This window comes from Gallinula chloropus, assembly GCF_964237585.1.
Source record: "Gallinula chloropus genome assembly, chromosome: 9".
In the NCBI taxonomy this organism is placed as follows: domain Eukaryota; kingdom Metazoa; phylum Chordata; class Aves; order Gruiformes; family Rallidae; genus Gallinula; species Gallinula chloropus.
The window spans coordinates 1,766,116-1,781,510 of NC_140094.1; the positions used below are offsets into that span (position 1 = coordinate 1,766,116).

Sequence of the window (15,395 nt, forward strand, 5' to 3'; positions counted from 1 at the left end):
AACTGTGGATGGCTGGCAACTTTTATTTTTGCTCAATCTTGCTTTGAAAACCAATCTGGCTATTCCAACAGCTGAAACCCGAGGTAAGGAAAATTTCAAGATTGTGGTGGCGGAGGTTTAAGTGGTGGTTTAAGGACAGAAAGTAGCAGGAGAGCAGATAATCCCTATTTTCCCTTACTAGACAGCTCTAGCAAGTGCAAATACCTGCAGTTAAAGCATAAAGCTAAGATTAAGACAATCAGTTTGCTTTGAGATATACTATATGAAACATCGCCCATCAGTGTGCAAAAGTAACTCTATTATATGAAATGGCAAAACAGCAGAACAAATACTCACACTTTTCTAAACTGGCGCTACCACCGCTTGCTGGTGCAGCTTCAAAAGAAGTTCCCCGTACAGTAAATACTTTAATGGCCTCATCACACTGCACAGTGCAAAGAATATTTCCTAAAAAAGAAAAAAAAGTCACATTAAAGAAGGTAATACCAGAAATACTATGTTTTTTAAAAAACACATGCAACTGATATCAGAAACACATTGGCAGTTCTACCAGAACAGGCAACATTCAGGAAGTTACTTCCCAAAACTGCAGTTTAGATGACTGAAACTTGACATCTAATAACTTAATAAATGTAAATATTTCAATTTAACTTTTAGCTTCCTGTTTCTGAAGTATGATAATAATTCCTCTATTTTTAAAAGATACAGAGCATTCAAATAATCTCTGATGAATTAACTTTTACATGTCAGAAGAAGGGGAAAAAACCCTCCAGCCCAACACTGAAAGTGTCGTTCTCATAGAATGTCTGTGATTCAAAGTACATCTTTTATCCTGTTGCATGAACTCATCACAACTGAAGGCAGTGAGGCCTGCCCAAGTGTCTGTGGCATTGTGTTTCTCTCAGTAATACACAGTATCAGGTATTTACTTCACACTATAGGCTGCAGGGAATGCTAAAAAAGAAAAATGCTGCAACTCCAGCTTTTCATAAACAAAGTCATCTTGAAACTGGGAATTACTGGGAAGCAACTTACAAGTGCAACACAAAACCGCATTCTGGTAATGTGACTCAAAATGTAATACCATGCTGCTACATGTGCTATGATCTTGTACAGTAAAATTAAGAAACACAAGCTAATGAGATCATCTCATTAAAACATGGTGTCAGACAAGCATTAGAGAAACAAGACTGAAAAAAGAATATACAATTAAGTCAATTAAATATTATAAATAATTAGATCAACATCTTCATAATTAGAAAAAATAACCCTGTGTTATCTTACATCAGAACTAACGCTAGTCATATTAAATAAAGCCAGACAATTACCTTAATGTCTTATGTTTTACAAAATCTGATCAGGAGTACATTAACAAAGAAATGCAGTATGCATAAAGGAGATCACCAAATTTTACTAATTACAGTGATAATACCAGGTTTCTAACCCATACTACCAGGGTTTTTGGGAACACCCGCTTTCTCGCACATGAAGCATCATGTCCATCCCAGGCTTCGTTTTTATACACCACAGCAATTCAGATTACATGCAAAGTGAAAATTCCTATCACAGTCTGAACTTCTAACAACAGGATTACGTAGAAAGGTTACTGGTCTTGGGTCCTTGATTGCAGAAATACCACATACCTTTTGTCATTACCTACCTGCATAGATGGTTCTCACAAAAGTGTCCGGTGACTTAATTTCAATGATGTCAGAAACAGGGGCAACATCGAGCTTGCCAGCAACTCTGGGAATAAGGTTCTAAAGGTTAAAGATGAAAAGTCAGTGAGGTAACTGCTAGGTAAAATGCACATGGTCAGTAAAACAACGCCTGCTGTCCCGAGTTTAATTTCATGGAGTGCTGTCTCTAAGTACAAAGGCACATACGACTGCAAGATTTTTGCACAGCTACTCATGTGTAGCTTTAGCAGCCAAATAAAATCCCATTATTGTAATAACATTAGAAATTTTATGAGACTTACTGTAAGTAAACCCTTAATTCAATATCTTACATTAGGAGGCTTATTTGCTTCAATAGTTTAAATCTGAATACAGATGCAATTTACTCAGAAAATTGACAATTATGGATTGCTGAGCTCTTAGCGCTTCAAGAAAAAAAAATTTGGAAATTAGTTACCAGAGATTATATCAAAAAAGCCCCTTGCACTCTTTCCCCAAGAGCCAAAAAATTATTATTTAAAAATTAATATTAAAATAAGTATTTTCCTGAAAATATGTATTTCTGAAATTGTCTCCAGAAAATTACTTAGCCACTTTAGTAACTTTAGGAATGGGAAGGAGGATAAAAAGAGCAACATAGACCATAAAGAAATTCATGATACGAGGAACTTTGCTTGCTTTTTGTTCCCCTCCAAGTCTTGTACAACATGAAGGGCCCAGTTCTGAAATCTTTATTCACATTAAGCACTCAAAAATGGAAGCATAAACTTTAAAGCAAAAGCTATTAACTTTTACTAAGACAATGCAGATAAATAATAAAAAGAAAGCAACCCCAAACCCCTAAGATTTAACATATATAAGGATATCTGTTAGCAAAATTACAAGTACAGGGATTGATATTCATTGAAAGTGAAAGTCCTCAGATGGAAGGCTGATGTCATTGTTCATCCCACATCAGCACGATTTCAGAAGCATCCTTTTTCTTTAATTTAGCTGCGCTGCGACATTGACCAGATTGTCAGAACTGAGACCCTCTGCGCACTTAAAAACACACTCCTTAAAAGCCAAGGATTTTTGTTAAGAACCTCCTTGGCTGGAGCTTGCATCTGTGTTATTTACACAGAGATTTACAGACATTTCCATCACAGATGCAATTCCTCCCCTCCAAAACAAATTTGCTCCCAACAGGCCTGTACACTTTCATTTCAACATGCGAATCACTCAGTTTTCACCCCACCTTAATGTACTTCTCCTTACAATTTTCTGACCACCGAACCTGCTTTGTGCTACTGTACACCTTGCCTGGTGTGTGTAGAGCTAGCTGGCTGCAACTACATTTTTTTTCTACACCAATCTTTTGTCCCAGTCAGCCCGTGACAAAACTGGGATGTGAATCAGTGTTTCTAATGACAAACTACTGTAACATTTTCTGAAAACTCAGAAATGTCCACGGCTGACCTCTCTCAGGCATCTGATTCACATTTTTACACACAACAGTGTCTCTGCTTTTTACAGAAAGTTTTGGATGTGCTTTGCTCTACTTACCTTCCCAAAGGCAGAGGCTCCAGCGCAAATGTGGGTGTAATTGAATTTTTTCTGTGTTTCCACAATCAAGGGAGTCAGCTCCTCTGAAGAAAAAATTAACTGGTCAAAATTTACAACTACCTTATCTTCAACTTCAAATATAAATACTATTTCTTTTGCCAATAGGTAAGAACAACTCTTACCTGCCAGAAATCCCTTGTATACATCGTGCTGAGCCACTAAAACTTTTGCCACACCCTGCACTTTGCTGAGTTCTTCTGCTACCTATGATTACAAATGAGTTATTAGTTCCTATTATAACTGGCACCACAAACAAATATCAAAAGAGAGTCCCTGCTGCAAAGAGCTTGCAGCTGGTGGATTAGTTAAAACTGGGACATGAATGTATATGAATTTGAAAATCAGAACAAACCAGACGGAACAAACTCTGACTCCAGTACAGTGGAATAATGAAAATTAGGTTTGTGAATACAAAAGCAAAGAAAAAATTATCTCATGATTTATCACAACAAGCACATTTGAGGATTACTGCTCACCCTTCCTACGTAATTATGAAGAAATGGATCCTACTTAATTTTAAGTGGGTCAGTATCCACCACACAAGCATACAATGCAAACGCAAATGTAAAGCAACGTGACGATCTTTGGCCAATTTTAGGAGCAAGCCTTTGTTTGCAGCTAACTCAATGCCTACTGATGTGATGTATATTTTTGATATTTATGCATTTTTTCCCTTTAAATTTGCAGAAGTGAAGTTTAAATGATAAAAGGGTTGTTGCAGATCAGAGAGATGTCTGACAGCAGTGTCTGGAGACCACATGCATTGTCTCAGAACTAGTGTAGTTTTACTCAGTTTGCTTGAGTATCAGTTTACCCTCAAAAATTAACGAGAGGAAATAATCAAAAATTCCATAATAGCTGCTACAGAATATCTCTTTAAGTAACTGACTCTTTTGTCCTATCAAGACAGATTCTTAGGAAGGAGCTTAAAAAATCCCTAATTTTTCAATTTCTGTAGCAGTCATTGCCAAAAAGATACCATATACTTCTTAGCATTAAAAAACTAACAACACATTCCCAATCAGTTTTCTACTATGGAAGTGCCACAACATTTTCTTGATCTAGACAAATATTTTTGCTTCCAGGTTTCCACCTTGCACACTTGGGTCTCAAGTCTTCATTAGCCAGTGATGTTTCTCCATCTATGTGTGAATTAGCTGCTCCTAAGCAAGCCTCCCACACGAGATACTACATAGCGCTTTCAGAGTTAACAATTCATAAACAAAAGCCCGGTATGAGAGGTGTTAGGCATAACTGTTTGTACTTTTACTGTTCACACAAGAGTACATCATGCTGGAATAAAAGTGTCACTAGAGTACTGAATATACTGTCTCCAGACTTTGCACATACAAATGAGACTACCGACACAAAACCCCCTTTTTAGAGGTGAGCTGTACAATAAGGTCAAGCAGCACTCATTTCAGAACCTGAGGCTGCAAACACATTCTCACTATGCTCCTCACAGCTGACTAGTGAAGGCAAGACGCTCGGAAACCCTTCTTGTCACTGCACTCTTTCATGCCTGCTGGTCTCCACTCAAACAAGTGCAAGCTTCTTTCCAAGTTCTTAGCAATGCAGTATTTGTCTTTCAAACTTTACAGGCAAATATTGTTTCTAAAGTTAGTTGTCCTTTAGTTCTACAAAGATTTGCTTGCTTAAGCTTGTAACAACTGATACTGATGTTCTCCCTTGTGAAATGAAATCTATACCCCTATTTTCATATCAGAAGAGAATCAGTTCAGGCGCAGGACGTTTCCGGCAGATTAGCAATTTCTGGCACAGTTCTCTTCACTACAGAGTATTTTTCAAGCTGAACAAGTTGCTACCAGAAGCACTGTTTCACTGCATTTGTTATTTTATTCATATGAAAAAAGCATTTCCTACCTTGTCACAGCTGGTACCAGCTACTAAACAAGAAACTTCACCTCCAAGACGTTTTGCAGCAGTGACAGTATTTAGTGTGATGGGTGTGAGAGTCTCATTGTTGTGTTCTGCTATGACTAATGTACTCTGAAACCTCCGGAGCAGTGATGCCTTTAAAAAAAGAGAGAGAGAGAGAGGAGTTTGATACTTAGCATTTAAGTAACAAACTGTTCCTAAGAGCATCCAGTGCTTTACAGAAATTTATCAATCAGACAAGCTGTAAACCACAGCAGTCACACAAAATTAGGCTAAATCTAGGTAATTTCCATTAAGTAAGCAGAATGTATAAGGGGTTTAAAAGAGCTATAAACTTGCTTGACTTCACCATATCCATAACATGCTGTGTTTAAACTAAAACCTCCACAGGAACAATATTAAGAGAAACATTTTAATAAATCACATTCAAGCTTAGCTGATCAGCTTATCTAAGTACCCCAAAGAGTGAAAATTAGACCAGCAAGCCTAAGACACATCAAGGGTAGTAAATATTTAACTGCTGAATTTTTGGAGTTAGTTGGGGCTTTTTTTCCAGGGTTTTTGTTTGGTTGATTATTTTTAACCATAGATTTAGCCAAAAACCTAGCTCTCACAGAACTCACTTCTTAATTTGTTATGTATGAAGGTGAAACTGTGCACAGTGACAGGACGACAATTATCAGCAAGAGCTCAGAGCCAGAAAACACACTAATAAAACTCTTGAACAGCATCAGGTTAATTTTTTCCTATTTTCCTTTAAAACAATTGACACTTGACCACTTAAGTCTACCACCACAATTAAATATTTTTGACAAATTCGCCATCCACACACAGACTTTTAACTTCTAAAGCAAAAATGAAAGAAGGGAAGAAAAAAAAAAAAAAGCAAGCTAAGAATTGTCATGAAACCAACCCAAAATATTCTAAGATCTGAGACTCTCCTCTCTAATTTTCAGGTGAACCTGGAAAAAACATGATTCCTCCAAGACTAATACTAAGGTAGAGAGAGGGTTTGAGGTGGGAATGGAATATTATCCTTCAAGTCTTTGTTTATCCTACATAAAGCCTAAATCAAAGCTTGAGTTATGATCAGTGTAACACAAAATATATTCATTATTATGACTACAGCACAAAATATTCAAACAATGCTAAAGACTGCACCGCCAAATATTATTTTATTTAAACATATATTCTGACCCCATCTCCCCTCACACCAAATATGCACTTAGGCACCACTTGAAGTAGAGAAAAAGCTTCAGAAAATCTGAGAGGGTAAAATTTTGTATGGACTTTGACCACACAAAGCCTATCAACATGTTAAACTTCACACAGTGGAAAAAGAATCCCAAGAACTTTCCTGAAGCTCATCGCAGTGTAAAAATATAAATACAAAGACCATTTTTTTTGCAGAATCAGGGCCAGAATTTGTCATTTTCATTAAAACAATGAGGATTCTTGTAAAAGTGTTCTGCATTTCATCTTTTATGTTTAAGGTTACTTGTTATGATTAAAGATTCTAAGATCGTTTGAAGCCCATTGCCAGTAACAAAATATTTATTGCCAATATAGATCATACACCATATTTTTGATTATGTTTCATACATCATTTGCAATAAAAGTTATGAGATTTTAGTCACCGTTTGAAGAATAAATCTATGCTTTTGTGGCAAAAAGCCCACTTTTCCAATGATTTATAGTTGCGTCGCAGGGTAAAGTGGACCGTGCTCCTCAAAGATTCTGAAGTTTTCAAATTTCCGAAGGGAGCCACAGGCTCCTTACAGATTTCTTTAATAAAATCCTGGCTTGGCTCTAAGCAGCATGTATTTTAAATAAGCACTTAATTCTGACTATACTATGATCTTTTCCCTAAGTAAGTACCGCAGCACTAGAAGAGCTCTATATCAGTCTGTCAAGTGGTTCTAGAATAAACTGAGAAATACATCTTTTAGCCAAAAAGAACAAAAGCCATGGATACTGCTTGAGCAGACTGGATATTATACCATTACCTAGGTATTATTTCTAAAATTATAATCCTGCATTTTATATTTGTGGGAACTGCAGTCTGGAAGGTCACTTTGCACCTGCAAGCTTGAAGTTTCTGACTACGAAAACAAAACCAGATTTAAAATAAATTAAAAATGACATTCTAGTCTTGGGCAAAAAATCTTGGATGACAAATAACATTCCTACATGAGTCTGAATTTTAATATATTAACACACATAAATATATATTTTTTAATAAAACCAGATCAAATCCAAACTGACTTTTTTTTGTTATAATAAGGATTCTGCAGTATAATCAGAGGATAATTTATCCAGTCACATATGATCCTGAAAACTGAGAATCTGCAATGAGCCACTGAAGAGGACAGGCAGCTTTTTTGGTGAAGTAACCTGTCCAGCTGCTTGCACATGTGTAAGAACAGCCCATTATTTCACAGACACAGTTTCTCCACCTGTACTCGGGCAGAATGTCTAGCACCAAGCCTAGATAAAATGGGAAGGCTGAATATAAACCTAACCAGATGGTAGCAGGATAAAAAGCACAACAGGACAGACACACAACACAACCAAACTAGTGAAAACAATGCCTTGCAAGGGAACAGCACCCTGCGCTTGTGCCACAGAAGGCTGCTGGTAAAAAACAAGCTCTGGAAAATGAGGCTATCTGCAGAAATCAATCACAGTTAAACATTCTACAAACGGGCAATCAAATGGTGAGTAGATTATGAACAAATCTGCCAGCAACCAGAAGAACTGGAAATTTATTTCACCTAGGTTTAAATGTAAATCAAAGCTAGGCACCTATATTCCCTCTACAGCAGAAATACCTAGATTTCCTCTCTGGTGGGAACTCCATACAGTGATTCAGTTTATACTAAAATAAACGTGAAGCAAAAACATCCAGAGTTTCCAACTACTCTTCCTCACCCCAGCATCTACTGTAGGGCAAACCCGGCCTCTGACTTCCAGATGTCTAAATGTTGGTATCATTAACCTAGATGTGCACTATACATCAATTCAGTCGACTGCAAAGTACTACAGGACTCCCTGGGTGTATCATGTCAAGCACTGATTCCAAGCGGGATGTAAAAATCTAAGCTAACATCCAAAATCCAGGACTTCAGACAAAGTACCTGCACTGCCCACTGCTACTGTCCCAGCCGACTGTCAGAAACCTGGACATGGCCAGTATGTGTGCACAGATGAACCCACACAGGAGATCAAGACCCCGTAAATCCCAAGCACTTGTGCAGCCCGTGCAGGTCATCTGCTCTTCACAGCAAACTGAATGTACCTTGGTCTCTCAGAACACAAACAAACAGGCTCAGCACTTCTTAAACATGGATTTGCTGCTTATATGCTACAAAACGTATGTGTTAACAGCTGGAAAACCCCAGACAAAAGCAGTGTGTATCTCTGCTTGGTGAGACTGGAGAGCAGACAGATATCCACAGCCTCTAAAGTCAGCAGCCGACGGCTGACTGCCTGCAGGCTGCTCCAAGGACGCTCCCTGATACACAGGAATTACAAAATCGGGTCTGGAACTAACACAGGCAGCAGGAACGAAGAACTGGCCCCACGCTCCAAATGTGCATGAATATAAAATAGGCTGTTGGAAACTTCACTCAAACTGAAGCCTGCCTCCTAACCTCTTCAGGGGAGCTGCTGGAGTTCAGGAACTCCAATCGAAATAGAAATTCACAAGGCAAAAGCACCCAACGACTGGACCTACAAAGCTATCTCTAGAGAAACAGACAGAAAATAAACCTTTCAAACTGCTTAATAGGAACCACGTACCTCAGAGAGACCTATTGTCACTGGGTAAAATTCCCAAGAACTGACATGAGGAACTAGGAATTGGGATATTACTAAAGATAATGACAACACTCCTACAAAACAAAACAATGCTTAATTCTATTAACAGCCAGTCTTGTAGCTACAAAAATAAAAATAAAAACCAAACAAAAACACCATACCAAAACCCCCACCACACACACATACACAAAACAAAAAAATATTTGGGAAGCTCGGGAAGAGAAGAGCTCCAGCAGTAACACTTAGACTTCTCTCAGAACCAGTGTGCACATCTGGCTAGAGAAGAGGTCTGAGTGACAGCGATTTAACTCCAGGAAACACTAACCAGACAAACACTACCACAGGCACCTGAACTGAAAAGGAGCGATAACCACAGCAAGCAACAGCAAAAGAAATAAAGAAAATACTTACAGAAAGGATTTATCTATGGAGTACACCAAAGATGTAAAATCACAAAGGAAGTGACGAAGCAACAGAAGATACAAAATAAACTTTTCCAGATACAGCCCATGCAGTCCACTAATAGCAACAAAGCTGTTCTGACATACCCACAGCACTGCTGAAAGTGAACTCAAGATAAAATAATAGATTTTAAAAGTTAGTGGTCTGATCTGATCAATGTCCACTGCAGCACAAATACAAGTACTCATGAGACTACAAAGCTGCCTGGTACTTTCTGAGTAAGGTGTGTTTCAGGATGTTAAAACAATCTATCTGCATTATCTTAGGGAAAAAAACAACAACAAACACACAGAAAAAGAAACCCAGGCTTGCATCATGAGATATATATGACTGAAATAAAATCCACCATTTTCAGAAACGCCAGGAAACTGAAAGCTCTGAACAAATCGACTGGAACTCAAAGGACTTGACAGCTGTGAAAACCGTGTCCCCTCAAAACACTGTAAAGACAAAATAAGAGTACCCACTGTGCATCACTAAAAGTTAAGCAGGTGGCATTTCACTCAAAAGCCATTATATGGTAAATTACTACACTACTGAGAAAGAAAACCCAGCAGTTAAGACCACTTTCACATGAAGATCTCCAACAGCTTTGTAAGAACACACCTATTACTGTAAGCCAACTCTGAAACATCTCTTGCTCCCCAGCCCAACATCCTGCAGCAACTTGTATTCTATCTGGATGTTTAAAACAACAGCACAACCCTGAAGCATTACACAAAGTGAAACAGTTTTCTTAAGAAACTGAGAGCCTCTATGACCTTCCTCTTGCACCCCACTGCTGGAGGGTTTTTTGGGGGAGCATGGGGGCAGAAGTGAGGGAGATCAAGAGATGAACTTGTGACTTATAACAGTCACGACTAACACTGTCTGCCCTGCACTAACAACCTCAGGATAAATTCTAACTTTGACACATGTTGGAAGGGAACTGGACACAAAATTAAAAGCACTGGTATTCTATCCACCTACAGCCAACTTGGCCCCAAACTGCTGTGCAATGTCATCTGAGAAAAATGAAAGGAAACCCAACTGACACTGTGACTAGGCAAAATGGCTGGCACTTGCTTGTCAGATGAAAATAATAAAGAGTGGAAAATGTTATGGGAATACATTATCTGTTTGTTGTTTTAGGAATGTGTGACCTCAGTGTGCCCCTTCACTAAAAGTCCCCAAGACAATCCTGATGGCGGGACTATGATTTTTTCTATCATTACATGTTTGTAAGGGACCTTGAGAGCTCATACAAAGCTGCCCTCCATCGGATCCCAAGCAACCATGCCTCTGTTGTTTCCAGTGTATCTGTCCAGAGTATTGTTTAGTGTGTTCCAATGATGAAGGCTCCTGGCCTATTCTGAAAACTTTAAATCCTTCAAACTAGAAAGGATTTCTTCATGTCCCCCTTAAATCTTCATAGCTACCTAAAACAGCTCTCTCACCACTTAAACCAGCCGTTATTATTTTATCACCCCTATTCCCATCTCCACGCCATTTTTTGTGTACTTGCAGCTTCATATTCCTCCCCAATCCTCCCGTCTTTTAAGATGTGCAACTCCAACCCTTCCTTGCTACTCATGCTTTACAGGTCTCCTGCAGCCCATTTTTCTCTAGTCCCTATTCACTCATGAACTGCAGGAGCCTCAGCAGTGTCGAAACGGGCGTTTCCTTCCCGTCTCTTGCAGACTGTGTTGTTACCCACACACTGAAGATGCACAGGGTTTTTTATTGTTTTTATTTTACAAAAATTGGTGAGTTTAGATGCATGCTGAAGGTGAAACTGAATTGTGTGGTGATTGTGAGAGTAAAGTGTTATTTACACAGTAATACAGCACGTTGTTGGAGCTCTGGAGAACATTGAGACCTTTGCTCCGGAAAGCCTACAGCCTAATAAGTGAAAGACATCTGTGATTACAACAGTTACCACGCTTAGATCAACTAAATCATGTAAGTCCTGGTCTACCTTTGCTCTTCTTTTAAGCCATTCTTAGTACCTGAAACTAATTAAAATATCCCTAGCTCCTACCTTAGAGCTGTAATACTGGGATAGCTCAAACCAAAAATTGTGTGGTTTAAACCTCTTTCAGAAGGGGTTGCACACAATTCTAGGGGAGGGAATGTCTCCTAGTGCATGCTATGAGATTAAGCAGATACTCAGGGCCATTTAATGAATCACGCACTCCAACTAACCTTGAGTTCACCTAGATGTTAAATTTGGTAACATAACATAGCCACTCTGACACAACAGGCAGCAAGTGGCCTCCAACGGCCCAGCACTCCGCCCAGCTGAGCACTATGAAGGTCAATACAGAAAAGCAACAAGTGTTTTACATTAGCTTCTTTCTGCAGAGCCCTGTTCAAGTGACTGAGAAATGCTGTGTTAACCTCTCAAAGCCCCAGAAAGAGCCTCTCCTTGAGCCACAAATGCCTTTCTAACATTACTAAGGCTTGGCAATAGCAAACCGCATGGAAAGCACTCCCGTCCCTCAGCTGGTCACGTAGGAGGGCAGGTGAGAGGGAGCGCTCCCAGGAACTTAAGCCTTCCCTGATGGAGGGCGGCTCTCTGCGCGGGACCGCGATCTGCAACTCCTGCCCGCAGCGAGCTCCGAAAGGGCCTCTCAAACACCGCTGTCAGCTCAGAAACTTTATTTTCAACAGCTACGGAGCAGAAGAGAAGCGGGGTCCAGCGGAGGAGTACGGCCCTGGCGACGCTTACTGCTCGCCACCCCCCCCGGACGCCCCATCGGCTACTGCTGCCGAGCGGACCGACAGCGGGGCTCATCCCCGCGGCCCGCCTCACCTCTGCCCCACCGGGCACGGGCCCACACGGCCGGGACGGCGAGAAGGAGGGCGATGAGAAGACAACCGACCCCTCGACACCCAGCTCCGGGCGCCGCAGCGGAGCACCCCCCGGACCGCGGCCGACGGGGCGCGCGCTCCCCGCCCTTCCCCGCCGCCCCCACTCACCGCCCGCCGCCAACGCTGCGCCGCGACCGCCCGCAACATGGTTCCGCCGCCCCAGCCCCGCACCGCTCTCGCGAGAGCCGCGCCCCGCCACCTTATTGGCCTTAGCGGCGGGCCAATAGGGCGGCGGCGGAGTGTGATCCGGCGCCGCTCCGCCCCCGGCCGAGGGGCGCGCTTCGCGGTGTCTGGCGTGGCTGCTGCGGGACGTTGGCGGAGGCCTTGGGTCCTCGCCAAGGGGCGGCGGGATGAACGGGGACCGAAAGCTGCTGACGCAGGGCCTGGGAGGGCTCTGCAGCGGCCTCGCCGCCGTGGGGGTAAGGGCACAGCGCTCGCGGAGTGCCTCGAGGGCCGGCAGGCACCATTGCACAGCATGTGCGCTTTGCCGCCCACCCTGCTGGCAGCACGCGGCCCTTCCCACCTCCCTGCACCCAGCGGAGACTCGGAGCCCTGTGGCATGCGGGTGGCCCTGCCATGCGCTGCCGGTGACCAAGCCCTAACAGCATACCTGGTGAGGAAGGAGGTGGCAAAGGCCTCGTGTGCGGCCATGGAGCCTGTGGAAGCCTGCAAGGCCACAGCTGGTGCTGCCACCCCAACCCTGGGACATGCCCACAGCTCTCCCCATCCCCTGGTATCAGGCACATTGATAACATGGGGACGGAGCATGAGGCCAGGCATCGTGGTGCTCTGTGAACACCCTGACCCACCAGCTGTCCAAACCATCTGACAGCTGACCAGAGAAGTAACACCAGGACTGATTTACAGCTGCTGCATCCACACTCCCCAGCTCAACCCTGCAATGGCACCGGAGAATACCTCATTTGCTCTGAATAACTTACAGATCTCGATCATCATTAGTCTAATTTCTCAGAACCACAGCAAATCTTTTCTGTGCTCGCCATTTCCACAGCGCTGGGGTGGGGCCTGGGCTGGGAACCGTTCTCATTTCCATACCTCCAGATTTTTTCCAAGTGGTGAGGAGAATAATTTTGAAAATGAACAAAGCAAAATATTCCAGGCCAAATTCACTGCTAAAGACTGTGCTGTGGCTGTCTGAAAGCCTGGTGTCCTGGACAAAGTGGTAACCACTGCCACGCTGGAACTACCAATCCACCAAATCCACGTGGATTTGGGACATTTCTCACTGACTTCCCATCCTGGAAATCACTAGGTGCTGTTTCATCCTTCCCATCCTGAAGTGGTTTAGAGGGGAAAAAAACCCGAAACAAAACCAAACCCTGAACAATTATGGCAATTGGACTGTTCTTTCAAGAGAAAGTGGTGAGCTGCAGCATGTCAGTGATTCGTTCTGCATTTCTGAGGCACCCTGCAGAAAAGCAAAAGGCAAATGGATCAAAAAGGCTCTTCGGCTTTGCCACAGCCTTGGCACAGGACCACCTCTAAAATTTATTCTGCCACACAATTTTTGTATTGGATGCCAAGAAGTACTACTGCTTTACAGCAAAAGCTAACCAGGTCCAGCAACACAAGCACCGAATGGACAATTTACTTCGTCTCAAATGCCTCAATAATAGAAGAAAAGCAGCTGTGCTGCATATTCCAGTTTCCTGGCCCCGGAGCACTACCTAAACTGCCCAAGCCCTGAGGGAGGGCTGCAGGGTTGGGGGAAGAGTTGGAGGAGGTGGCAAACCTCTTTCAGGGCCTGTACCTGATTATATGGATTAAAGTAGCTCCAGGGCTGGCTCTAGCTCCTGCCTGGGCCTGGCTCCACCCTTCAGCCGGTCCCCAAAATAATCTAAGAAAACAGAACAGCGTTTGGGGCTGCCTGTGCATCTCCTGGATCATGCAAATGGCTGGGTGGGAAAAAAAAAAACAACCACAAACCAAATCTGTTTTCATGAAAATAAGAGAACGGTTATTTTGCTGTCACAAACCCTGAGTCACAGGACTGAGATGGGTTTGAGAGGAAGATAAATAATTGAGGCAGTTCTTAACTGCCAATTTGAGAGGTGGTTAAGGTGCAGTGTAACTATTTAGAGATGTCAAGTTTTACATGGTATAGAAAACGCTATCTGAATGCCAGGTAATCCAACAAAAGCAAAATAAGGATATCAAGTAAGAACATCCTGAGCATCCTTAATTTGGCCATTATGTCTTTTTAATTAAGGTGGTTTACTCATTAAAAGCGTGGCATGCGATTTCATAATCCTACTTTAAGCTCCAAAACAGAGCTTCCAACATACACATCTCATGGGGATGAAGTCTTTACAATAAAGAAACAACACATGTACACCTAAAACCCCCCAAAGCACAAAAATAAACAAACTCATGGTGTCTGAGTTTGTTTTTTAATACCTCAGACCAAACCAGAAGTGAGCTACTACCGAAACTGACCTAATTGCATCATACCTCAGAATAAATCGATCCTTTCGCTGTGTATCCGGCTCAAGAGCGTGTATCGTATTTTCATGAGCAGAGTGACATTGCCGCCCTGTAGGTCAGATTTCAAGGTGAGGTGTCACCGATCCAGAGACGTGACAGGCTTTTGATTATGTTTTCTGTTTATAATTTTGATTCCGAACCTCAGCAACACTTCAGATGCGCATAATCCTTATTGAAACTGGCTTGATGCGGATTACACCCTGAAGCACAAAGGAAGTCTTTATCACTTATGGCCAGTGTTTTAGGAGCTTATAACTGTAATCAGGTAGGGATTATATCAGCATGATCCATATTAGCTGAAAAACGTTTTTCAGTGTGACCTTCCTACCTGAGGCCTGACAACACTAAAAACGGTGTAACGTGCAACAGACACGTGCCGCTGAAGGTGGAATCACCATCCACCACAGGCAGAGAACAGTACTGCGTATTTTCAAAGAAAAATTAGCCATTAATTAGTGGAAGCAGATCTTTGTATGGTGCATTGTTATCCAGGATTATTTCATTAGGATCTGCTGACCCAGTTTCTGCATTGGAAAGGGAATTACATTTTTTCACACTATTGAGGGGAGGGGA

At 41.9% G+C, this 15,395-nt stretch overlaps 1 protein-coding gene across 1 annotated transcript in view; it reads right to left on the minus strand.

Annotated features, from left to right (window-relative positions):
• The window catches only part of ETFA (electron transfer flavoprotein subunit alpha), a 29,610-nt gene extending 17,132 nt beyond the window's left edge, over nucleotides 1-12,478 (minus strand). The window contains exons 1-6 of the mRNA XM_084267833.1: nucleotides 12,426-12,478; nucleotides 5,169-5,318; nucleotides 3,407-3,488; nucleotides 3,225-3,307; nucleotides 1,661-1,760; nucleotides 337-447 (exon numbers count right to left, since the gene is read on the minus strand). Coding sequence (XP_084123959.1) covers nucleotides 337-447; nucleotides 1,661-1,760; nucleotides 3,225-3,307; nucleotides 3,407-3,488; nucleotides 5,169-5,318; nucleotides 12,426-12,464 — 565 coding nt within the window. The 5' untranslated portion in view covers nucleotides 12,465-12,478. The remainder of the gene's footprint in view (nucleotides 1-336; nucleotides 448-1,660; nucleotides 1,761-3,224; nucleotides 3,308-3,406; nucleotides 3,489-5,168; nucleotides 5,319-12,425) is intronic.
• Nucleotides 12,479-15,395: the final 2,917 nt, after the last annotated feature.